The sequence below is a fragment of the Heterodontus francisci genome, chromosome 15, assembly GCF_036365525.1.
Source record: "Heterodontus francisci isolate sHetFra1 chromosome 15, sHetFra1.hap1, whole genome shotgun sequence".
Lineage (NCBI taxonomy): Eukaryota > Metazoa > Chordata > Chondrichthyes > Heterodontiformes > Heterodontidae > Heterodontus > Heterodontus francisci.
This window is the reverse complement of record NC_090385.1, coordinates 22,829,153-22,854,628: the sequence shown is the minus strand read 5'-3', so window position 1 is coordinate 22,854,628 and position 25,476 is coordinate 22,829,153. Positions and strand designations below refer to the sequence as shown.

The following is a 25,476-nucleotide window of genomic DNA, read 5'->3' as shown; positions in this document are numbered from 1 at the left end:
CCAGCTCCCTTACATTATGGGGCTCATCATTTAATTCCATACCCCTCTCCCCCACCTCAAGCCACTGCTTTGTATCAGTGGCTGTACATTTGTTAGCGTTAGTCCAGCCCCTTCGTACTCTCAGGCTCCGAGCAAACATCAGATAGGCATTTTATCTTAGTGATTGACCCTTGAGAGCTTGGTGTTCAAACAGAAGCAGGCAACCTCAATACACCACTTTTTCCCAATTTACACCACACGTGTTCACAGTGCAGCCCAAATCTCCAGAGGAGCAGCTGACCGTGCTGTACCACCACGCTTGGTAAAGCTGACTGTGCTGTACCACCACGCTTGGTAAAGCTGAATGCGCTGTGCCGCCACGCTTGGTAAAGCTGAATGCGCTGTGCCGCCACGCTTGGTAAAGCTGAATGCGCTGTGCCACCACGCTTGGTAAAGCTGAATGCGCTGTGCCACCACGCTTGGTAAAGCTGACTGTGCTGTGCCACCACTCTTGGTAAAGCTGACTGTGCTGTACCGCCACGCTTGGTAAAGCTGAATGCGCTGTGCCGCCACGCTTGGTAAAGCTGACTGTGCTGTGAAGATCGAACATCCCATTTTTTGTGTAGCTGGCCATGACCTCACAATACAGCACCAATCGGGTGGCATCGCTTTGACTGCTTGTTATACAGCCCGCCCGTTATTCGACTTCATTAACGTCAATGGAGCCGACTATTGGGAGGGGTGTTAAATCCAACCAATACAATCCTGTTGCTTCGCACCATTGCCCAAGACACACTTTCTCCCCAGTGTTTTTGGGGAGGCGGTGGCGTAGTAGTATTATCACTGGACTAGTAACCCAGAGACCCAGGGTATTGATCTGGACATATGGGTTCGAATCCCACCACAGAAGAAGATGGAATTTGAATTTAATTAATAAATCTGGAATTAATGGCCATGAAACCATTGTCGGTTGTTGTAAAAACCCATCTGGTTCACTAATGTCCTTTAGGGAAGGAAATCTGCTGTCCTTACCTAGTCTGGCCAACATGTGACTCCAGACCCACAGCAATGTGGTTAAATCTTACATGCCCTCTGAAATGGCCTAGCAAGCCACTCAGTTGTACCTAACCGCTACGAAGTCATTAAAAAGGAATGAAACCGGATGGACCACCCGGCATTGACCTAGGCACCGGAAATGACAACGGCAAACCCAGCCCTGTCGACCCTGCAAAATCCTCCTTACGAACATCTGGGGGCTTGTGCCAAAGTTGGGAGAGCTGTCCCACAGACTAGTCAAGCAACAGCCTGACAGAGTCATACTCACGGAATCATACCTTACAATGTCCCAGACACTGCAATCACTATCCCTGGGTATGTCCTGTCCCACCGGCAGGACAGACCCAGCAGAGGTGGTGGGACAGTGGTCTACTGTAGGGAGGGAGTTGCCCTGGGAGTCCTCAACATCTACTCTGGACCCCATGAAGTCTCATGGCATCAGGTCAAACATGGGCAAGGTAACCTCCTACTGATTACCACCTACCGCCCTCCCTCAGCTGTTGAGTCAGTATTTCCTCCATGTTGAACACCACTTGGAGGAAGCACTGAGGGTGGCAAGGGCACTTCAATGACTTCAATGTCCATCACCAAGAGTGGCTCAGTAGCACCACTACTGACTGAGCTGGCCGAGTACTAAAGGACATAGCTGCTAGACTGGGTCTAAGGCAGGTGGTGAGAGAACCAACATGAGGGAAAAACTTGACCTTGTTCTCACAAATCTGCCTGCTGCAGATGCTTCTCTCCATGACAGTATTGATAGGAGTGACCACCGCACAGTCCTTGTGGCAACGAAGTCCCGCCTTCACATTGAGGATACTGTCCATCGTGTTGTGTGGCACTACCACCGTGCTAAATGGGATAGATTTCATACAGATCTAACAATGCAAAACTGGGCATCCATGAGGCGCTGTGGGCCATCAGCAGCAGCAGAATTGTACTCAACCACAATCTGTAACCTCATGGCCCAGCATATCCCCTACTCTACCATTACCATCAAGCCAGGAGACCAACCCTGGTTCAATGAAGAGTGCAGGAAGGCATGTCAGGAGCAGCAACAGGCATACCTCAAAATGAGGTGTCAACCTGGTGAAGCTACAACCTCGGACTACTTGCATGCCAAACTGCATAAGCAGCATGCGACAGACAGAGCTAAGCGATCCCATAACCAACGGATCAGATCTAAGCTCTGCAGTCCTGCCACATCCAGCCGTGAATGGTGGTGGACAATTAAACAACTAACTGGAGGAGGTGGCTGCACAAATATCCCCATCCTCAATGATGGGGGAGCCCAGCACATCAGTGCAAAAGATGAGGCAGAAGCATTTGAAACAATCTTCAGCCAGAAGTGCCGGGTTGATGATCCATCTCGGCCTCCTCCTGAAGTCCCCAGCATTACAGATGCCAGACTTCAGCCAATTCGATTCACTCAGCGTGATATCAAGAAATGACTGAAGGTACTGGATACTACAAAGGCTATGGGTCCTGACAATATTCCGGCAATAGTACTGAAGACCTGTGCTCCAGAACTTCCCACACCCCTAGCCAAGCTGTTCCATTATAGCTACAACACTGGCATCTACCCGGCAATGTGGAAAATTGTCCAGGTATGTCCTGTACACAAAAAGCAGGACAGGCCCTACCCGGCCAATTACCGCCCCATCAGTCTACTCTCAATCATCAGCAAAGTGATGGAAGGTGTCATCAACAGTGCCATCAAGTAGCACTTGCTTAGCTATAACATGCTCAGTGATACATAGTTTGGGTTCTGACAGGGCCACTCAGCACCTGACCTCATTACAGCCTTGGTTCAAACATGGACAAAAGAGCTGAACTCAAGAGGTGAGGTGAGAGTGACTGCCCTTGACATCAAGACAGCATTTGACCCAGTATGGCATCAAGGAGCCCTAGCAAAACTGAAGTCAATGGGAATCAGGGGGAAAATTCTCTGCTGGTTAGAGTCATACCTAGCGCAAAGGAAGATGGCTGTGGTTGTTGGAGGTCAATCATTTGAGCTCCAGGACATCACTGCAGGAGTTCCTCAGGGTAGTGTCCTAGGCCCAACCATCTTCAGCTGCTTTATCAATGACCTTCCTTCAATCATAAGGTCAGAAGTGGGGATGTTCGCTGATGATTGCACAATGTTCAGCACCATTCGCAACTCCTCAAATTCTGAAGCAGTCCATGTAGAAATGCAGCAAGACCTGGACAATATCCAGGCTTGGGCTGATAAGTGTCAAGTAACATTTGCGCCACACAAGTGCCAGGTAATGACCATCTCCAACAAGAGAGAATCTAACCATCTCCCCTTGACATTGCCATCGCTGAATCCCCCACTATCAACATACTCGGGGCTACCATTGATCAGAAACTGAACTGGAATACCATATAAATACCGTGGCTACAAGAGCAGGTCAGAGGCTAGGAATCCTGCGGCGAGTAACTCACCTCCTGACTCCCAAAGCCTGTCCACCATCTACAAGGCACAAGTCAGGAGTGTGATGGAATACTCTCCACTTGCCTGGATGGGTGCAGCTCCAACAACACTCAAGAAGCTCGACACCATCCAGGACAAAGCAGCCTGCTTGATTGGCACACCATCTACAAACATTCAGTCCCTCCACCACTGATGCACAGTGGCAGCAGTGTGTACCATCTACAAGATGCACTGCAGCAACGCACCAAGGCTCCTTAGACAGCACCTTCCAAACCCGCGACTTCCACCAACTAGAAGGGCAAGAGCAGCAGATGCATGGGAACATCACCACCTGCAAGTTTCCCTCCAAGTCACACACTATCCTGAGTTGGAAATATATTGCCGTTCCTTCACTGTCGCTGGGTCAAAATCCTGGAACTCCCTTCCTAATAGCACTATGGGTGTACCAACCTCACATGGACTGCAGCAGTTAAAGAAGGCAGCTCACCACCACCTTCTCAAGGGCAATTAGGGATGGGCAATAAATGCTGGCCTAGCCAGTGATGCCCACTTCCCATGAATGAATAAAAAAAATCAGCCCTAGTAAGACAAGAAGCAGGCACGAAAGCCGAATGGGAAAGCTTTATTGTTGATGTGCCTCCCCAGCAGTGGGTGATTTGCTCCACCAATGAAAATAGCTACTGTTGAACAATCTCAAAGGGCTTCCCAACCCATTAACAACTGATGCCCCAGGGCTGAAGGGACCAGCGGATTAAGAACTAACAGGTACAAATAAATGGATGGGTGACTCTATATCCAGGCTTCAGGCAAGTGACTTGAGGTGTTGCAGGAGGGTTTCCCTCTTCACAGAACCATCCCCCGTAAATCAATATTGCAGAATGCCTGGAAAGAGATCGGGGCAGGCCTGCGGCACAAAGCTGCCAGTTCTTTTCACTGGCTGTGCCAGCCCTATGGTACATGTTAACAGCAGATATACATACAGCAGATGGCACAGCTCAGTATCTAGTTGCCCTGCTGACCCAGACCCTCTGAATGCACTTCCCCACAGCCGTAGTCAGGTTGGTGTGACAACACCTACAGAAATGGTTGGTGGGTGACTTTGTAGGCACGACCAACCAGGTTCTACTTTACTAATGCAGGCTCGTATTTTCATGCAATACCATGTTGAAAGATATCATGCTGCGACTAGGCTACTTCTGAACAACCTCCAGAATAATGTTAATCAGGCCGTCACTGGCCTTACTGCCACAACCTTCCCTTCAAAGTTTGTGAGTGTCGCATGCACTGATAGTCTGTCAAAGCAAGTCTGGAGGTCTGGTCAAATTTTACAAGAGGAAAATATCTCAGATGCTGGAAATCTAAAGTAAAAACAGAAAATTCTGGAAATACTCAGGAGGTCAGGCAGCATCTGTGGAGAGAGAAATGGAAAATGGTTCTCCGTCTCCGTTGTATCTGTTCGGATGATACAACCTTCCATACCGGCGCTTCTGATATGTCTTACCTTTACCTCAACCAAGGATTCCCCCACGCCATGGTTGACATACCCCTTGACTGTGTCTGTCCCATTCCCGCACTTCTGCTCTCTACCTCTTCCCCTCAGTCCCAGAATCATGATAAGATTCCCCTTGTCCTCACCTTCCACCCTCCCAGCCTCTACATTAAACAGATCATCCACCTCCATTTCTACCACCTCCAAAGTGATGCCACGACCAAACACACCTTGCCTTCCACTTTCAGCATTCCGAAGGGACCATTCCCTTCGGAATGAAGTCAGCGTGACTAAGGGAAAGAGTAGGCAGGGAGCAGATGATGAAAGCAAAGGGACTGGTGGTCTGAGGTGTATTTGTTTTAATGCAAGAAGTGTAGTAGGTAAGGCAGATGAACTTAGGGCTTGGATTAGTACCTGGGAGTATGATGTTATTGCTATTACTGAGACTTGGTTAAGGGAAGGGCATGATTGGCAACTAAATATCCCAGGATACCGATGCTTCAGGCGGGATAGAGAGGGAGGTAAAAGGGGTGGAGGAGTTGCATTACTGGTCAAAGAGGATATCACAGCTGTGCTGAAGGAAGGCACTATGGAGGACACGAGCTGTGAGGCAATATGGGCAGAACTCAGAAATAGGAAGGGTGCGGTAACAATGTTGGGGCTGTACTACAGGCCTCCCAACAGCGAGCGTGAGATAGAGGTACAAATATGTAAACAGATTATGGAAAGCTGTAGGAGCAACAGGGTGGTGGTGATAGGAGATTTTAATTTTCCCAACATTGACTGGGATTCACTTAATGTTAGAGGTCTAGATGGAGCAGAATTTGTAAGGAGCATCCAGGAGGGTTTTCTGGAGCAGTATGTAAATAGTCCAACTCGGGAAGGGGCCATACTGGACCTGGTTTTGGGAAATGAGCCGGGCCAGGTGGTTGACGTTTCAGTAGGGGACTACTTTGGGAATAGTGATCACAATTCTGTAAGTTTTAGAATACTCATGGACAAAGACGAGAGTGGTCCTAAAGGAAGAGTGCTAAATTGGGGGAAGGCCAACTATACCAAAATTCGGCAGGAGCTGGGGAATGTAGATTGGGAGCAGCTGTTTGAAGGTAAATCCACATTTGATATGTGGGAGGCTTTTAAAGAGAGGTTGATTAGCGTGCAGGAGAGACATGTTCCTGTGAAAATGAGGGGTAGAAATGGCAAGATTAGGGAACCATGGATGACAGGTGAAATTGTGAGACTAGCTAAGAGGAAAAAGGAAGCATACATAAGGTCTAGGCGGCTGAAGAAAGACGAAGCTTTGAAAGAATACCGGGATTGTAGGCACAATCTGAAACAAGGAATTAAGAGGGCTAAAAGGGGTCATGAAATATCTTTAGCAAACAGTGTTAAGGAAAATCCCAAAGCCTTTTATTCATATATAAGGAGCAAGAGGGTAACTAGAGAAAGGATTGGCCCACTCAAGGACAAAGGAGGAAAATTATGCGTGGAGTCAGAGAAAATGGGTGAGATTCTAAACGAATACTTTGCATCGGTATTCACCGAGGAGAGGGACATGACGGATGTTGAGGTTAGGGACAGATGTTTGATTACTCTAGGTCAAGTCGGCATAAGGAGGGAGGAAGTGTTGGGTATTCTAAAAGGCATTAAGGTGGACAAGTCCCCAGGTCCGGATGGAATCTATCCCAGGTTACTGTGGGAAGCGAGAGAGGAAATAGTTGGGGCCTTAACAGATATCTTTGCAACATCCTTAAACGCGGGTGAGGTCCCGGAGGACTGGAGAATTGCTAATGTTGTCCCCTTGTTTAAGAAGGGTAGCAGGGATAATCCAGGTAATTATAGACCGGTGAGCCTGACGTCAGTGGTAGGGAAGCTGCTGGAGAAGATACTGAGGGATAGGATCTATTCCCATCTGGAAGAAAATGGGCTTATCAGTGATAGGCAACATGGTTTTGTGCAGGGAAGGTCATGTCTTACCAACTTAATAGAATTCTTTGAGGAAGTGACAAAGTTGATTGATGAGGGAAGGGCTGTAGATGTCATATACATGGACTTCAGTAAGGCGTTTGATAAGGTTCCCCATGGTAGGCTGATGGAGAAAGTGAAGGCGCATGGGGTCCAAGGTGTACTAGCTAGATGGATAAAGAACTGGCTGGGCAACAGGAGACAGAGAGTAGCAGTGGAAGGGAGTTTCTCAAAATGGAGACGTGTGACCAGTGGTGTTCCACAGGGATCCGTGCTGGGACCTCTGTTGTTTGTGATATACATAAATGATTTGGAGGAAAGTATAGGTGGTCTGATTAGCAAGTTTGCAGACGACACTAAGATTGGTGGAGTAGCAGATAGTGAAGGGGACTGTCAGAGAATACAGCAGAATATAGATAGACTGGAGAGTTGGGCAGAGAAATGGCAGATGGAGTTCAATCAGGGCAAATGCGAGGTGATGCATTTTGGAAGATCCAATTCAAGAGTGAACTATACAGTAAATGGAAAAGTCCTGGGGAAAATTGATGTACAGAGAGATTTGGGTGTTCAGGTCCATTGTTCCCTGAAGGTGGCAACGCAGGTCAATAGAGTGGTCAAGAAGGCATACGGCATGCTTTCCTTCATCGGACGGGGTATTGAGTACAAGAGTTGGCAGGTCATGTTACAGTTGTATAGGACTTTGGTTCGGCCACATTTGGAATACTGCGTGCAGTTCTGGTCGCCACATTACCAAAAGGATGTGGATGCTTTGGAGAGGGTGCAGAGGAGATTCACCAGGATGTTGCCTGGTATGGAGGGCGCTAGCTATGAAGAGAGGTTGAGTAGAATAGTATTATTTTCATTAGAAAGACGGAGGTTGAAGGGGGACCTGATTGAGGTGTACAAAATCATGAGAGGTATAGACAGAGTGGATAGCAAGAAGCTTTTTCCCAGAGTGGGGGATTCAATTACAAGGGGACATGAGTTCAAAGTGAAAGGGGAAAAGTTTAGGGGGGATATGCGTGGAAATTTCTTTACGCAGAGGGTGGTGGATGCATGGAACGCTTTGCCAGCGGAGGTGGTAGACGCGGGCACGATAGCGTCTTTTAAGATGTATCTAGACAGATACATGAATGGGCAGGAAGTAAAGAGATACAGACCCTTAGAAAATAGGCGACAGGTTTAGATAGAGGATTTGGATCGGCGTAGGCTTGGAGGGCCGAAGGGCCTGTTCCTGTGCTGTAATTTTCTTTGTTCTTTGTTCTTTATTCCCTCTGCGATGCTCTATTCCACACTTCAGTCACCTCCAACAGCCCCTTCCCTTCCTATGGCACCTTCCCATGCAAGCACAAGAGATGCAACACCTACCCTTTCATCTTCTCTCTCCTCACCATCCAAGGTCCCAAACATTCCTACCAGGTGTTGCAGTGATTTATCTGTACTTCTTTCAATTTAGCATACTGTACTCATTGCTCCCAATGCGTTCTGCTCCACACTGGGGAGACCGAATGCAGATTGGGTGACCGCTTTGCGGAACACCTCTGTTCAGTCCACAAATGTGACCCCGAGCTTCCGGTCGCCTGTCATTTTAATTCTCCACCTTGCTCTCACACTGATCTCTCTGTCCTCAACCTCCTGCAGTGTTTTAATGAAACTCAACATAAGCTCGAGGATCAGTACCTCATCTTTCAGTTAGGCATTTTACAGTCTTCTGGACTCAACAGTGAGTTCAACAATTTCAGACTGTAACCTCTGCCCCCATTTTGTTTCCTTTTTCGTTGCGGGTTTTGGCTTTACTTTCGTATTTCTCTTGTTTTTGCTTTCGATGGCAGCTGCTCATGATTCTGCCATTCACACCTCATCCAGAGATGCATATTCAGTTTCTTTACTTGTTCCATTACCACTTCCTTTGGCCTTACACCACAAACTCTTCTGTCATTTAATCTCTCCTGCCCTCCACCCTATCACGGACCTTCCCTTTTGTTCTTCTTCCACCCCTACCCCCTTTCATTTGGTTAAAACCTATTACATTTCTAACTTTTTCCAGTTCTGATGAAAGGTCATCGACCTGAAACATTAAACTTTATATTTTTCTCTCTCCACAGATACTGCCAGACCTGCTGAGTATTTCCAGCATTTTCTGTTTTTACTTCTGGCCCGCTCTTGTCTGCAGGTGATGCAGACTAGTGGGTAGGGACAGAGCTCTCTCATCGTAGCATGACGTCCCTTATGGGTAATCTTACTCTTCTTCATCCAAGCATGACAGACAGGGAAACCTTAATGTCAGTCATGGTACTGAGGCCCAGGTTACGATGAGTTAGAGAGTTAAGACCGGAGCGTGTCAGGGCCATATGTTTGCTTCCTTACCTTAGCAAAAGTGGTGAATATTACTTATTCATTGTTGCTTCAAACTTCTCTTCTTGTTTTTCACTTTCCCATATGAATTATAAGATAATTTCTTTTCATTTGATTTTTCTCTCTCCTTCCCCACAGGGTGAGCCCGGCCTACCAGGTTTGGATGGAGTTCCTGTGAGTATCTTGACGGAAAATGTTCTCTGGGGTAGCAGGATTGAAAAAAGCCGTTTCATTTAAGCCATGTTGCAGAGTCTCCTCCACACTGAAGAGACCAAACGCAGATTGGGTGGCCGCTTTGCGGAACACCTCCGCTCAGTCCAAAAGCATGACCCCGAGCTTCCGGTTGCTTATGCAATATGGGTGGAGCTCAGGAATAGGAAGGGTGCAGTCACGATGTTGGGGGTTTACTACAGGCCTCCCAACAGCCAGCAGGAGGTAGAGGAGCAGATATGTAGACAGATTTTGGAAAGATGTAAAGGTAACAGGGTTGTAGTGGTGGGTGATTTTAACTTCCCCAATATTGACTGGGACTCACTTAGTGCTAGGGGCTTGTATGGGGCAGAATTTGTGAGGAGCATCCAGGAGGGCTTCTTGAAACAATATGTAGATAGTCCAACTAGGGATGGGGCCATTCTGGACCTGGTATTGGGGAATGAGCCCGGCCAGGTAGTCGAGGTTCCAGTGGGGGAGCATTTCGGGAGCAGTGACCATAATTCCATAAGTTTTAAGGTACTTGTGGATAAGGATAAGAGTAGTCCTCGGGTGAAGGTGCTAAATTGGGGGAAGGCTAATTATAACAATATTAGGCAGGAACTGAAGAATTTAGATTGGGGGCGGCTGTTTGAGGGTAAATCAACATCTGACATGTGGGAGTCTTTCAAACGTCAGCTGATTAGAATCCAGGACCAGCATGTTCCTGTGAGGAAGAAAGACAAGTTTGGCAAGTTTCGGGAAGTTTGGATAACGCGGGATATTGTGAGCCTAGTCAAAAAGAAAAAGGAAGCATTTGTAAGGGCTGGAAGGCTAGGAACAGATGAAGCACTTGAGGAATATAAAGACAGTAGGAAGGAACTTAAGCAAGGAGTTAGGAGGGCTAAAAGGGGTCATGAAAAGTCATTGGCAAACAGGATTAAGGAAAATCCCAAGGCTTTTTATACATATATAAAGAGCAAGAGGGTAACCAGGGAAAGGGTTGGCCCACTCAAGGACAGAGATGGGAATCTCTGTGTGGAGCCAGAGGAAATGGGTGAGGTGCTAAATGAGTACTTTGCATCAGTATTCACCAAGGAGAAGGACTTGGTAGATGATGAGCCTAGGGAAGGGATTGCAGATAGTCTCAGTCATCTCATTATCAAAAAGGAGGAGGTGTTGGGTGTCTTGCAAAGCAATAAGGTAGATAAGTTCCCAGGGCCTGATGGGATATACGCTAGAATACTGAGGGAGGCAAGGGAAGAAATTGCTGGGGCCTTGACAGAAATCTTTGCATCCTCATTGGCTACAGGTGAGGTTCCAGAGGACTGGAGAATAGCCAATGTTGTTCCTTTGTTTAAGAAGGGTGGCAAGGATAATCCAGGAAATTATAGGCCGGTGAGCCTTACGTCAGTGGTAGGGAAAATATTAGAGAGGATTCTTCGGGACAGGATTTACTCCCATTTGGAAACAAACGAACTTATTAGCGAGAGACAGCATGGTTTTGTGAAGGGGAGGTCGTATCTTACTAATTTGATTGAGTTTTTTGAGTAAGTGACGAAGATGATTGATGAGGGAAGGGCGGTGGATGTTGTCTATATGGACTTTAGTAAAGCCTTTGACAAGGTCCCGCATGGCAGACTGGTGCAAAAGGTGAAGTCACACGGGATCAGAGGTGAGCTGGCAAGATGGATACAGAACTGGCTCGGTCACAGAAGACAGAGGGTAACAGTGGATGGGTGTTTTTCTGAATGGAGGGATGTGACTAGTGGTGTTCCGCAGGGATCAGTGCTGGGACCTTTGCTGTTTGTAGTATATATAAATGATTTGGAGGAAAATGTAGCTGGTCTGATTAGTAAGTTTGCGGACGGCACAAAGGTTGGTGGAGTTGCGGATAATGATGAGGATTGTCAGAGGATACAGCAGGATATAGATCGGTTGGAGACTTGGGCGGAGAAATGGCAGATGGAGTTTAATAAGGACAAATGTGAGGTAATGCATTTTGGAAGGTATAATGCAGGTGGGAGGTATACAGTAAATGGCAGAACCCTTAGGAGTATTGACAGGCAGAGAGATCTGGGCGTACAGGTCCACAGGTCACTGAAAGTGGCAACGCAGGTGGATAAGGTAGTCAAGAAGGCATTCGGCATGCTTGCCTTCATCGGTCGGGGCATAGAGTATAAAAATTGGCAAGTCATGTTGCAGTTGTACAGAACCTTAGTTAGGCCACACTTGGAATATTGCTTGCAATTCTGGTCGCCACACTACCAGAAGGACGTGGAGGCTTTGGAGAGGGTACAGAGGAGGTTTACCAGGATGTTGCCTGGTCTGGAGGGCATTAGCTATGAGGAGAGGTTGGAAAAACTCGGATTGTTTTCACTGGAACGACGGAGGTGGAGGGGCGACATGATAGAGGTTTACAAAGTTATGAGCGGCATGGACAGAGTGGATAGTCAGAAGCTTTTTCCCAGGGTGGAAGAGTCAGTTACTAGAGGACATAGGTTTAAGGTGCGAGGGGCAAAGTTTAGAGGGGATGTGCGAGGCAAGTTTTTTTACACAGAGGGTGGTGAGTGCCTGGAACTTGCTGCCAGGGGAGGTGGTAGAAGCAGATACCATAGCGACGTTTAAGAGACATCTTGACAAATATATGAATAGGGAGGGAATAGAGGGATATGGGCCCCGGAAGTGCAGAAGGTGTTAGTTTCGGCAGGCATCAAGATCGGCACAGGCTTGGAGGGCCGAATGGCCTGTTCCTGTGCTGTACTGTTCTTTGTTCTCTGTTTGCTTGCCATTTCAACACTCCCCCCTTGCTCTCATGCCAACATTTCCGTCTTTGGCCTGCTCCGGTGTTCCAGTGAACATCAATGCAAGCTCGAGGAGCAGCACCTGATCTTTTGATTCAGCATTCTGCAGCCTTGCGGACTGAACATTGAGTTCAATAACTTCAGAGCATGACTGGCCTTTTTTAATATTTTATTTTTTAATCATGTGCCTACTTTTCATGTAGTCAGAGCTGCTCATTATTCTGCTATTAACAGTCTCTCTGGACTAATGCTTTTTCTTTCACCACAAGCACTAACACACTCTTTGCCTTTGTCCCAGGACAGCTTTGTTATTTAATCTCCCTCTGCCCTATCAAACACCTTTCCCTTTGTTCTCTCCCCATCCCTCTTCCCTTCACTTGCATAAAACCTAATTCTTTTCTAACCTTTGCCTGTTCTGATGAAAGGTCACAGACCTCAAATGTTAACCTTGCTTTTCTCTCCACAGATGCTGACTGACCTGCTGAGTATTTCCAGCACTTTCTGTTATTGTTGCAGAGTCTCACCATGTTTTTATTTTGTGTGTCTATCAGTGGGAGTAGCTTTGACTATGGATGGTGTTAAACAGCAATATCAATTGAGCCTTGCCTGTTACGCAACTCTCTCAACTTTTATTTCTATTGAAGCCGTTAGAAATGAAGATCAGGAGTGATGTCCAATGGGAGGCTGAATTGATGTTGTCCATTTTACACTATTGATTAAAATCAAAGTGTGTGAGGGTGAAAACCATCATGGACTCGAAATTCTTCTGCGTGCTACTTCTAACAAATTGGTTAATATGCATTCAGGTAAAACTGCTCCATTTATTATTACGACTAATGAAATGGAATTGATGAACAGTAAATTTACTGACACACGTTAACTAATTTGAAAGAAGTAGTCTTGCCTTACACAAGATCTCCGAGGGAGAAGAGAGCATAGACGGAATATCACTGCGTTCAATTCCTGGCCACCATCATTTTCCATCAAAACTTTTCCACCTGCAGGCTTGTAACCCTTTGCTTTTTCACCATCAGAGCTCCTTACGGGACCCCTGCCCATCACAGCTCCAGACCCAGTTGGATGTGGCCACTTTCCAGACCAGTACCTGAAACGTATTCTTGAGCCTCCGAGCTGGGGAAGAGTGGGGATGGGGGAGCGGGGGGTGGGGTGCGGTGCAGTGTGGTGCGTGCATGTGCTCAGTGTGACATCCTTCCCTTTCCAGTGACCCAGCTGTGAGCAGGAGTTGTAGGGTGTGAGCCCACAGTACTTTTGATTGGAGATAATTAAAGGATTAAATTATGAGGATAGGGTGCATAAACTTGTTTTGTGTACCCTTAAGTTTCGGAAGTGGAGAGGTGATCTGATGGATGTTTTAAACTGTTAAAAAGATTTGATAAGGTGGAAGCAGATAAACTATTCTCAGGAGGGAGAGTCACGAACAAGAAGAATTAAAATTAGAGCAGGACCAAAATCAAGAAAACAAAATCCATACAAAGAGTGGTGAAAATTTTGAATTCTCTTCCTCCAGAAAAGGCTGGGACAATTGAAACTTCCAAAGTGGCGAGAGGTAGATTGTTGTTAGGTTAAGGGTATTGGGGATTTGAAGCAAATGCAGGAAAATGGATTTCAGATGCAGATCAGCCATAATATAATTGATTGGCAGAGCAGAATCGAGGGGCCTCCTCCTGTTCCTAATGTTCCCATGCAGCAAAGTTGTGGGTTATTTGAAGAAAATAGTGAATTTATTTTGATTGATTGGCTCATTCCTCACCACATGGGGGTTTTTGGACATTACAAGGTGAGTAGGTCTAATCCTTCGACAACCAATAATTAAGTGAAATGCCATTATTATTTAAATATTCAGTGAGAGGCTGAAAACCTGCTAATGCCTGGCTGTTGGCCACTGCTTATGAGTTCAGGTTTAATCTGGTACATGGGTGAACTGGCTCACTTGCCTCTTTTTCTTCTTGCAGGGTCAAATGGGTTTCTCTGGTTCCGATGGCCCCGTGGGTCCCAGAGGACAGCCAGGCTTTCCAGTATGTATTCTAAGAATCACCCTGTGTTTTATTTCACCCATCTGGAAGGTCACTGGGATGAGAGATATTTAGCGCTAACAATTGCTGTGCTTTTGTGATGAAGCAAACTACTACCTGCACAGCATGGAGGACACAGATACCAGAATCATTTGCAGTATTCTGCTGCCCTGCTAGCCTTGGTTGGATGTTAAAACTGTTATTGCTGCTGGTCTAGAGCTTCAGGTATTGCCAGCCAGGCGTATGACAGAAGTCCAACAAGTTGCCTGAATTGGGCATTAGTTTAAAAAGTTGGTGGTGCTTCCCCCTTGTGGTAAAAGCATTGGCCAGGGAATCATTGGAGGAGAACCAGCAACAGACCAAGATGGTCAAGCCTGGGTCCCTGTGTAAGTAGGAGCACTAATATTAACGTTAGTGTCACTGGGCTAGTGAGGAGCACTCGGAGACATACAGAATGACCCACATCCTATCTCTGTTTCGGAGGCATGCCAACCAAGAAGGTTCTGGGCTCACTCCCTGCACTGTGCCAAGTTAGCTGGTGCCAGCCGAGGCAGCAACAAAGGGGATTACAGTTGACATCAGCGTCTCTTGAAGAGGAACTCAGCCAGGGTTCCTGCTTCCGATCACTACGCAGTAGCCCCCTTGATAAGATCATAGATCATAAGAACTAGGAGCAGGAGTAGGCCGTCCGGCCCCTCGAGCCTGCTCCGCCATTCAATAAGATCATGCCTGATCTTTTCGTGGACTCAGATCCACTTGCCCGCGCTCTCACCGTACCCCTTAATTCCTTTATTGTTCAAAAAGATATCTACCTTAGCTTTAAAAACGTTTACTGAAGAATCGTCAACTACTTCACTGGGCAAGGAATTCCATAGATTAACAACCCTCTGGGTGAAGAAGTTCCTTCTTAATTCAGTCCTAAATCTGCTCCCTCTAATCTTGAGGCTATGCCCTCTTGTCCTAGCTTCACCTGCCAGTGGAAACATCCTCTCTACTTGTATCTTATCTATTCCCTTCATAATTTTATATGTTTCTATAAGATCCCCCCTCATTCTTCTGAATTCCAATGAATATAATCCCAATCTACTCAGTCTCTCCTCATAAGCCAACTCCCAGTTGTGACCAACCTGTAACCATGTCTCCGTAATGGCTACCAAATCATATTCATTCACGATGATTTGTGCCGTTAACTCATCAACCTTGTTACGAATGCTACGAGCATTCAGATAAAGTGCCTTTATGCTAGCTTTCTTACCCGCATGATTTCCACCATCTCTAATAATATGTCCTGAGTTATCCTTCCTTTCTGCTTCTTTCATAGTCTGCCTTGAACTTAAACCCTCCTGCACACATGTTAACCTGCTGCTTACCTTTTTATTTACCATCATACTCCCTGTCGTTTTCCCTTTCCCTTCCCCCCCGAGTCACTAGTTTAAAGTCCTAGAGACCACCCTATTTATCCGTTTTGCTAGAACACTGGTTCCAGATCGGTTCAGGTGGAGACCGTCCCATCAGTACAGATCCCCCCGGTTCCAAAACTGATGTCAATGCCCCATGAAATGGAACCCCTCTTTCCCACACCACTCCCTTAGCCACGTGTTTACTTCCCTAATATTCTTATCCCTAAGCCAATTTGCACGTGGCTCAGGCAGTAATCCGGAGATTATGACCCTCGAGGACCTGTTCCTTAATTTCGTTCCTAGTGCTTTATAATCCCCAAACAGGTCCTCCATCCTAGCCTTGCCTATGTTGTTAGTCCCAACGTGGACCATAACAACTGGATCCTCCCCCTCCCGCTCCAATATCCTTTCAAGCCGGTCAGAGATGTCCTGCACCCTGGCACCGGGCAGGCAACACACCATGCGGGACTCCTGATCTGGCTTGCAAAGGATACTATCTATCCCCCTAATTATAGAATCCCCTATAACTACCACTTGTCTTTTTGCTCCCCCCTCTTGAATGGCTTTCTGCACCATGGTGCCATGGTCAGTTGGCTCATCCTCCCCGCAGCCCTTTTCCTCATCCACACAGGGAGCAAGTATCTCGTACCTGTTGGATAAGGTCAAAGGCTGAGGCTCCTCCACTCCTGAACTCCGGATCCCCCTACCTGCCTCACTTGCAATCACACCCTGTTGTCCCTGATCACTAACTGAATTTGAATTACTTAATCTACCAGGTGTGACTGCCTCCTGAAACAAAACGTCCAGGTAACTCTCCCCCTCCCGGATGTGCCGCAGTGTTTGAAGCTCAGATTCCAGATCATCAACTCTGAGCCGGAGTTCTTCCAGCAACCAACACTTGCTGCAGATGTGGTCCCTGCCGTTCACAATGGGGTCAGCCAGCTCCCACATCATACAGCTACACCATGTGGACAGCGTGAAGCTTAGAAGTGATGTTCCCGCAGTTGAACAGTGTGCTGACACTCACCCTCGAGACTGGTGCATGAGTAGCGACAACTCGGACGAGTTGTTGATGGTAGTTGGATGGAACTAGATCCAAGCTAATAATAGTCTTTACTCAAAAAACCTGGCATTAAAATTAAACATTCAAGGTTTCTCAACGGGTGTTATTCGTAGCTGGTTGTTTTCTGTCTATTGTTTTCCTAAGAAAAACACTAATCCTTTGATCTCATTCTTCAGGGTTCCCCTGGTCCCCCAGGCCCTCAAGGATTAAAAGTAAGTGATGGTTCATGTTGATCACTAGTGATCGTTACAGTTTAGAGTTAACAGGAAATATAACCGATACAGCACTGTACTTAAACCCACTGCAATCCTCTGACACCTTGGCACAGCCATTTCTTGGGCAGTTAGACTTTGCCCTCCTCGGCTCCCTGCGCCTGGCGGGAATAACTTGTTCCCTTCTGCAGGCTGCCACGCCTTAGCTCACTAGGCATATTGCCCTGCAGTGTTATGCCAAGCCTCTGATGGGCTAACAAAGTGGGAAATCCCAACGTAGGGAGTTCCTGTACCTGGTTTCCACCACCCCCCCAACCCTCGCTCTGTGTGATTGACCTTGTCAAGCATGAGCAAAGGGACCACCCCTCACAAGGCCAAGAGGAGGTTCTAAAGAAAGGTCAGGTCCCACTACATCTGGGCCCTGGCCTTTCCATGCATCGCTCTCCTGGCGTTCCAGTGAAAGTATGGTGGTGCAGCCTGTTAAGTGACACCGGGCACTGGCCAGAAGCAACTATTTTACATTACATTACTGATGATGCTGCTAAACTTGTAACAGGAATGTCCATCCTTCCCTTCAAGCACATATTAGACTAGCCACCTGCTCCCTCACAGTATCACTCTGTTAAGTTTACTTGGACATAAGACAGATCTAAAGTGACTATTATTCTGCAGTTACTGGTCCTGACCCTGGTAGGTGCTTTAACAAAGAACAAAGAAAATTACAGCACAGGAACAGGCCCTTCGGCCCTCCAAGCCTGCGCCGATCCAGATCCTCTATCTAAACCTGTCGCTTATTTTCGAAAGAACAAAGAAAATTACAGCACAGGAACAGGCCACTTTAGAGCGGCGTGAAGCAGCATTGAGCTATACTGCACACTCTGCAGGTTATGTCCACAGTGAGCTCTCTGTATATGTGTTTACCTTACCTGTGCAACATTCTGTTGTGCTGTTGGCCTTTGCTAACATTTAAAATGTAAAGGTGGTGCATTGAGCTAATTGGGACCACTTTAAACACTTAATTTGACTGCTTTTAAAAAAAAAGGTGCTTTGTGGTCATTTTGATAGCAGATGCATTTTAGTGCAGAGAAATGTGAAGTTATTCCTTTTGGAAGGAAGAACGAGGAGAAGCAATATAAACGAACTGGTACAATTTTAAAAGGGGGGCACAGGAACAGAGAGATCTGGAGGTGCAGCTACACAAATCTTTGAATCTGGCAGAACAAGTTAAGGAGGTTGTTAAAAAAGCATTTGTGGTCCTTGGCTTTAATAATAGGGGCATAGAGCACAAAAGCAAGGAGGTTTTGCTAAACCTTTATAAATCACTGATTAGCTGAAGTATTGTGTCCAATTCTCTTGTTCAAATTTACAGAGTGTTTTGATAGAGTAGGGAGAAGCTGTTTCTGCTGGCAGGGGGTGTCGATAACCAGAGGACACAGATTTAATCTAATTGGCAAAAAAACCAGAGGGGAGATGAGGACACAATCTTTTGGCACTGAGTTGTTATGATCTGGAATGCACTGCCTGAAAGGATGGTAGATGCAGATTCAATAATAACTTTCAAAAAGGCATTAGACAAATACTTGCAGGGGAAAACTTTGCAGAGCTATGGGGAAAGAGCAGGGGCGTGAAACTATAACTGTTTCAAAGAGTCAGCACAAGCACGATGGGCCGAATGGCAGTATTATGTTGCACTTTTCTATCAAAATTGGATAGAAGTCCTTGACAATAAGGTATTGAGTAATGTAGCTCCAGAGAGTGAGCTATAGGTTGGTGACTAGCTGAAGCACAAAGAGTGAACGCACAGATGATGACACAAAGGCCAACTTTATACGTTGTTAAGGCAACACTTTTTTAAAAACGATTCTTCTAAGTTTTTTAAAAAATAAATAAATTGTGTTTCAGGGTAACATGGGATTGGGATTCCAAGGACAGAAAGGAGGAAAGGTAAGTGTGAGACTGGGGTGAAAGCTTTTGCCAAATTATTTGTAATTTGCTTGTTAGATTTAGGACTTTATATTATGACTATACTAAAAAAATTGCATTTATAATGTTTAAATATAAAACATCTGCATTTTCAGTACTTACTTTCCTGCTGTGAGGCTTTTAATTCCAGTTTGTCGTCACACACTTTTTTTTACAGGTGAAACTCTTTTAAGTGAAGAACATCTGAGAAAAGGGAAAAGATAGTTAGGGCCAAGAAGCCCATCCTTTTTCAGAGATCAACCCAATTTACCACCTTCTCACCCTAACCCCTTCTCGATCAGAAACACAGTCAATTGTCTCGTGAAGCCATTGACACCATCCACTTCAATGTCCTTCCCCGGAAACTTATTCCACATCGCTATTAACCTCCTGGATGAAGAGGTTCCTCCTATCTCCCCTTCTTACTTGGATCTTCTTGATTTTTAACTCGAGACTGCACTTATTCCTAGATAATGGGGCGAACCCTAAACTAATTTCTTTCAGATCTTTAATTCAGTTGCAGTACTACAAATCTCCAGTCAGTGGCACTGCAAAGCTATCAGCTAATTAGCTCAGCAGTGCCACCAATAGGACCCAAATGTTACTGCTACCTTGACCAACAGACTGAATTAAAACTACAGCATTTAAAGACCTCTTAATAAAACCAGTGCAGTTTAATTTTGGCTTTTCTATGGCTACTTAAATTGAAGGTATCATTATAGTGCTTACCCTGAGCATTTTTAAGCAAGGTGATGGATTTTTTTTAAAATAGGGATATTCGTTGTGATTTATTCAGCCACTTAGTCACAGTGGCACCCCCTCTGCTGTGAAATTTTATATAAAAGTGCAATAATTGGCTGCTGCAAAATGTTAAGGAACAAGGAGGGTGTGTGAAGGCACGGTTGTGGGGGTGGGTGGGGGGGCACGGTTCAACCAAGAAGTGTCAGGAAGCAAGGCAAAGATCAAATCAAAATGTCAAGGTGCAAAGGTCAACTAGAAAGGAAAAAAGTACTGAAAGTGCAGATATCAGATATTGAACAACAGCGACTGCATCCTTGTTGCCTGTGCTGTTTGGATGAAGTTTTAATAAGGAGCTAACTACAGCAGCAGGGTCCCTGACTAGCATAACCGACGTCTCGCTCACTTCATTCTCATTTGCTTTTTAAACAGATAGTGTGAGAGACCCGTTGAGCTGTGCTGACTGCGTAATCATATCGCCACCCGGCTGCCGCTGTGATTAAAATTGCTGTTTTTACTGATGCGATTCTCATTTTAATGAATGGGCTTGGCAGCTCTTGGCATTTAATGTGTCTCTCAGAATGAGGAGGATGAAAGGAAGCAAAGGTAAAAGGTGAAAGGCAATATAAAAGTGGGGAGACGATAGTGTAATGGTAATTGGCCTAGAAAGCTGAGACTAATACATTGGGGGCATGGGCTCAAATCCCACCATGGCAGCTGGTAGAATTTAAATTCAATTAATTAATAAAAATCAGTAATGGTACTATGAATTGATTGTCATAAAAACCTATCTGGTTCACTAATGTCCTTTAGGGAAGGAAATCTGCCATCCTTAGCTGGTCTGGCCTACATGTGATTCCAGACCTACAGCAATGTGGTTGACTCTTAACTGCCCTCTGAAATGGCCTAGCAAGTCACTCAGTTCAAGGGCAATTAGAGGTAGGCAACAAATGCTAGTGTTGCCAGTGATGCCTATGTCCCCTGAAAAGATAGTAAAAGAAGAAAGGTTGTGAGGCATTTTGAAGTGTCTCCACTGCCTCACCAAGTTGTCACTGTGAATGCAGTGTTGGGAACATAGTATCTACTACCTGAACCTGCATGAATATTCCTCAGAGGAGTGATGCTCTCTTTTGTATTCACATTATTTTTGGCCAGGACTCCCCCCACTCTCCCAACACTCTTAATTTAGGGCATTTTGAGGGTGGTAGTGGGAAATATAATTTCAATTTCTCTAGGCTTTTGGGTTCCTCCCCTTCTGGAGGGCGCCAAGCAAGAGAGGAGATGAAAATTAACAGGCAGGTCAGCCCTTTGCTTCTGTTGAATGTTAGCAAGAGTTGACATGCCTTGGCTTTGGCAGGACTCAGATTGGCCAGTGAGGTTGGTATGGCCCAGGAAGGTCAGAGTGATTGGGAAGATGAGTTTAAGAAATATTTCAATGGCCTGGTGGCTAAAAGGAGCCACACAGAAAAACCTCTGAGTCAGCTGATCACCTCAGGGCTGCTAGTCTAAGAGCTACAATTGGAGCTCTACAATGCTCTTAAATAAGGTGGGAGAAAAAAATCTCCAGTGATACTTACAGGAGAGTGTGCAAGTGTAGATGTAACATAAGGACAGAGCTGGGTGTGTCCCATGTGTGAATAGTTTCTTAAAACTATTTTGCACAATAAGTTGAGATACAGGCTAAAGCCGATAGGCCAGTTAGAATCAGTGCTTTGGAAGACTGGGAGAGGAAAGAATAACACTGAGAGAAATGGAATTTCGGTAACATCATATTGGTAATTATTGAACCAAACATCTGCAGCCAATAGCTGCCAAGTTCCTTTTTGACTGATGCCTTTAGCATGTATTGTGCTTCCATTGACATCACACGCTCCATGGCCCAATGTGTTGCTATTTTCGACATGATAGATACCATGTGCTGAATCACCCATTTCCCATCCTCCAGCTTGCCTTCTCTGCCTCTGCATGTTCAGCTCACTGTAAACGCTATACCATTCTCCTGCTGCGATCTCAAGGGCTGTGTGTATCTACTCTCAATTGCAGGGGTTGGCCTCTTGTGACAGAATCCAGATTTCCACACTTGCAACCTTTTTCAATTCTCTTTTTATGGTTTAATTAAAACACAAGCAATTTTCAATCTTTGCACCCCCCCCCCCCCCTCCTATTTCCATTCTCACTGTGTTCAAATCCAGAATTGTTGCACTGTCTCCTATTCTTTAGCTCGTTCTTTTCCAGGATGGTTACCTCTTGCAGCCCAGTTTTCCTTTGCTTCTACAGTCAACAGGCTTTTAAATCTAAGCCTTGGCATCACCTAACTACCACAATTTGATTTATTTTTTCAACTTCTCTTCCTTTTGACCTTTTGTGGCATCTTGCACTATGACCTTTGGCTTTTCCCCATTTTTCCCAATGCAAATTGTTGCCTGTTTTAATGGCAGCCTCATTCCTCTTGTCACTGATGCCCTTAACCTTGCCACGGTCCAGCTGGAAACTGCACAGAGAACAAGGCCAATCCCTGTACCAGCACAATTAACCTTATTATTAATCACAAATTTTTCAAATGTTATTTATGGAAACATTTGTTAAATGTATAAGGGGGAAAAATCCATAACCTTTCCACCGCTTTTTCATGGAGGTTTCTTTTTCTTTGTCTACCTTTCTCACTTGTGTTTTTTCCCCTCTTGGGTATCTTCACTCTCCCCTCATGCTGTGCAGCATTTCCTGCCCATGAGAATGACCAGGTGACCCACATTCAGTCACTGTGGGTAATGTTCTGGAACCAGCTATGACGAGGAATGGTTGAGGTCAATCCAGGGTGCCTTTTTCCCCGTATCTTTAGGGAACTGAGTGACCTCTGGTTAACACTACAGCCCTCCTGAAGATCCCATGAAGGCAGCAAATTCACTGTGTCAGAAATCTCTGGGGCAAACTGTGCATCGTACCACTCTGTAAGGGTGTGACAGTCTGGCACTCTGTTGGACTATCGTTGAGGTTTTTACTTGGCACTTCTCTTTCCAAACTCTCTGGCTTACTACTTTTTTGAAAAAAACTTTTCCTCTGGTGGTGGGAAGGTGAACCTGGTTAACTTTGGGAATTGTTACTTTGGTCTGTAATATACTGAAACTGTTTCTGACGCTAACCATAACTAACCTTTTCCCCCCTCATCCCTCCACCCTCCCTGACCTCAGGGTGATGTAGGCCTTCCTGGCCCTCCCGGGCGCCCAGGAACTATCCCACAGGGCTCAGGGCCTGGGCTAATCATAGGAGAGAAGGTAACACTTGGGAGCGAGCTGTGAACTGAGTTGATGGTAATCCTGGAAGTAAAGGGGCTTGTTGGGTACTATTCCTCTCCTAACTAAGGAGATGCTGTCACATGTTCCCTCATTCTTAAGAAACTGGCTTTGTATCTTACATGTTGGTCTATAGTTAATGAGTAGATCGGTTCACTAGCTGGCCTGATACCATAAAGTGCTGGGAGTGCTTACAATCCAGTCAGATGACTCGGGATTTGAGTTCGAGAGCTGAGTCTGTTACTCAAGTCCCCCCGACGCAGTGGAACAACTTCAATTTTGCACTTGATTCAAATGGATCAGATTACAACAGACAAGAAAACTGCAAGTGTGTTAACTGGAGAGGGACTCTGATCCTGCAGAGATAAATTGGAGCCTCCCTATTGAAGGAAGAAACAGGTCATTGCTGGGTTAGCACTCCTTTTGGAGTAAACCAAGGCCAGTTAAGAGTTGACAGACATTGGATAGAACCCATACTAACACAATGTGACAATGCTGCCCCGCAGATCGGTGCCTCATTTCCAACCAGGGTTGCCATAGTCTCAGGTAATACTGTTTTGTTTGATTAAAAAAAAAATTTAAGCTTCCTTCCTGATTGCTGCACCTCAGGGAGATGTGGGCCTGCCAGGTCCTCCAGGCCCACCACCTGCCACCGGGACACTTGAGTTTGCTAGACCAGCTGGATTTCCAAAAGGGGACAGAGGTGAAAAGGTTTGTGGAAAAAAAAATTGAGGGGAGGGGGTGCGTGGCTGGGGAGGGTGAATGACATGTCACTGTAAATTTAGACCCTCCTTCCAGAGGCAAGATGGGCGAACTCGTGGTCTAGACAATGTTGGCAGTCTTCACTATATTAGGGCGTGGAAGTAAATGTTGTGCTCATCAAGATTTCTGCCAGACAATAGAAGCCTTTTTCTTTTTGCCCCAATGGCTCCATTAGGTAATTTAAAAGTTAGATACAGCAGAGGTTAGATGTAGGGTATAAGCTCCCTGTACTCAGCCTTGCCCTTAGCCTCTAAGTGGCATTCCTCAATGCCCATTTCCTGCTCTAGCCCAATCTAGTGATCTCTGAGTGAGACTACCAGTTGGTGGTGCATTACGGGCAGGATTTTGCTATGGACATTCGCACTGGGTAAGATTTACTCTAACCACGCCATCCAAAGGTATGTTATTCCTCTACAGTGAGGAAGCATTCATTGAAGTAATTCAGAATTAGAACTTCATAATAACAATTCATGTTATCACAGGCCTTAGAACGAACTGCATTTGGACCCCAGAGCATTGAGCAAAGAGCAAGTTAAAATGATCATATATATATATAAAGCAGTTCATAACATATGTGTAGTCCACCTTCCCTTCATCTGTAGCCCTAGCAGAGTTGCTACTTCAGATATTTCTGTGTTTCCCATTCAGAACTTGCCTGTCTGGATTATTGCCTGAGCTGTGATTCGGTGGCATTCCCGCTCCTTCCTGACCAGTGACAGGAAACAATGAATTGCGTTTTGAAACAAGAATATCCTGACATCCACCATAGCACAAAAGGGCCATATTAATATATCGTTTTAATAAAACTGTCAGGCCAGTAACTTTATTTTCCTTTTCCCGTGAAAAATTGCCAGGATTCCTCTCGGCAGCTAACCGTGGTGGAGAGTTACAGACACTACATCTCACAGCATAGCTGGATTTAAGGGGAAGCTGAAGAGGTACTTGAGGGAGAAAGGAATAGAGGGATTTGCTGATAGGGTTAGTTGAAGTTGGTGGGAGGAGACTGGTGTGGAGCATAAACACCAGTATGGACCTGTTGGCCTGAATGGCCTATCTCTGTGCTGGAGGATTCTATGTAATTCCATGTAGCACCCCCGAGGGTGGTCCTTGAGCAAGACAGTCTGGCTTTTGAAAAAGTTTCGTAAGTAACGCTGCCATAAAAGAATAGTTGAGTTGGAGCGCCTGGTGGAATTGGAAAGCAAAGTCAATATTTTGCGCGGAAGGGACTGATGCAGTTTGGTGTCCTTCCTAAGTGTGGAGCTACTGGAAGATGGCCCTCAGACTTCTTACGATATTTGAGCAGACACCTTGAATGTGAGTACATAGACTTCTACTAAAGAGATGGATCTAGAGGGATGTGATGGTATGACAATGAGACTACAGAATGATTAACTGCCACTAGTACTGCTAATGCTGTTACATGACTGGATGATTTTTGATCGAAAAACTGTCAACTTGAGGGTAACTCAAGAATAGATAAATACTGTGGCCAGATATCAGGCAGTGATTCATTGCAAATGCAGTCAATGCAATGGAAAGTGGGAGCACACAGTGTACAGGATGGCGAGTTTCAGCCATGGGCAGATTTCAAATTCTGTCCATTAGATGATGCTTTGACTTCAAATTGACTTCAAATTCAAATCCAGTCTCATTCCTGGTAGGACAGAAGATTAAGTGGGATATGATGAAGCTATTTACATTAGTAAGGCTAAGGAATGTATAAAATTAGTTAGTGTTACTGGTAT

The 25,476-nt window shown here is 45.7% G+C and overlaps 1 protein-coding gene across 4 annotated transcripts in view; it reads left to right on the top strand.

The window, feature by feature from the left end:
• col4a6 (collagen, type IV, alpha 6) overlaps nucleotides 1–25,476 on the top strand; it is a 402,270-nt gene that overhangs the window by 249,387 nt on the left and 127,407 nt on the right. For 3 of the 4 annotated variants that reach the window (XM_068047226.1, XM_068047223.1, XM_068047224.1), the window contains exons 9-13: nucleotides 9,417–9,452; nucleotides 14,245–14,307; nucleotides 16,944–16,979; nucleotides 18,882–18,923; nucleotides 23,579–23,680. In XM_068047226.1, the coding sequence (XP_067903327.1) occupies nucleotides 9,417–9,452; nucleotides 14,245–14,307; nucleotides 16,944–16,979; nucleotides 18,882–18,923; nucleotides 23,579–23,680 (279 nt within the window). Of the gene's footprint in view, nucleotides 1–9,416; nucleotides 9,453–14,244; nucleotides 14,308–16,943; nucleotides 16,980–18,881; nucleotides 18,924–22,867; nucleotides 22,952–23,578; nucleotides 23,681–25,476 lie in introns of all 4 variants that reach the window. The other variant, XM_068047225.1, reaches the window with a different exon arrangement.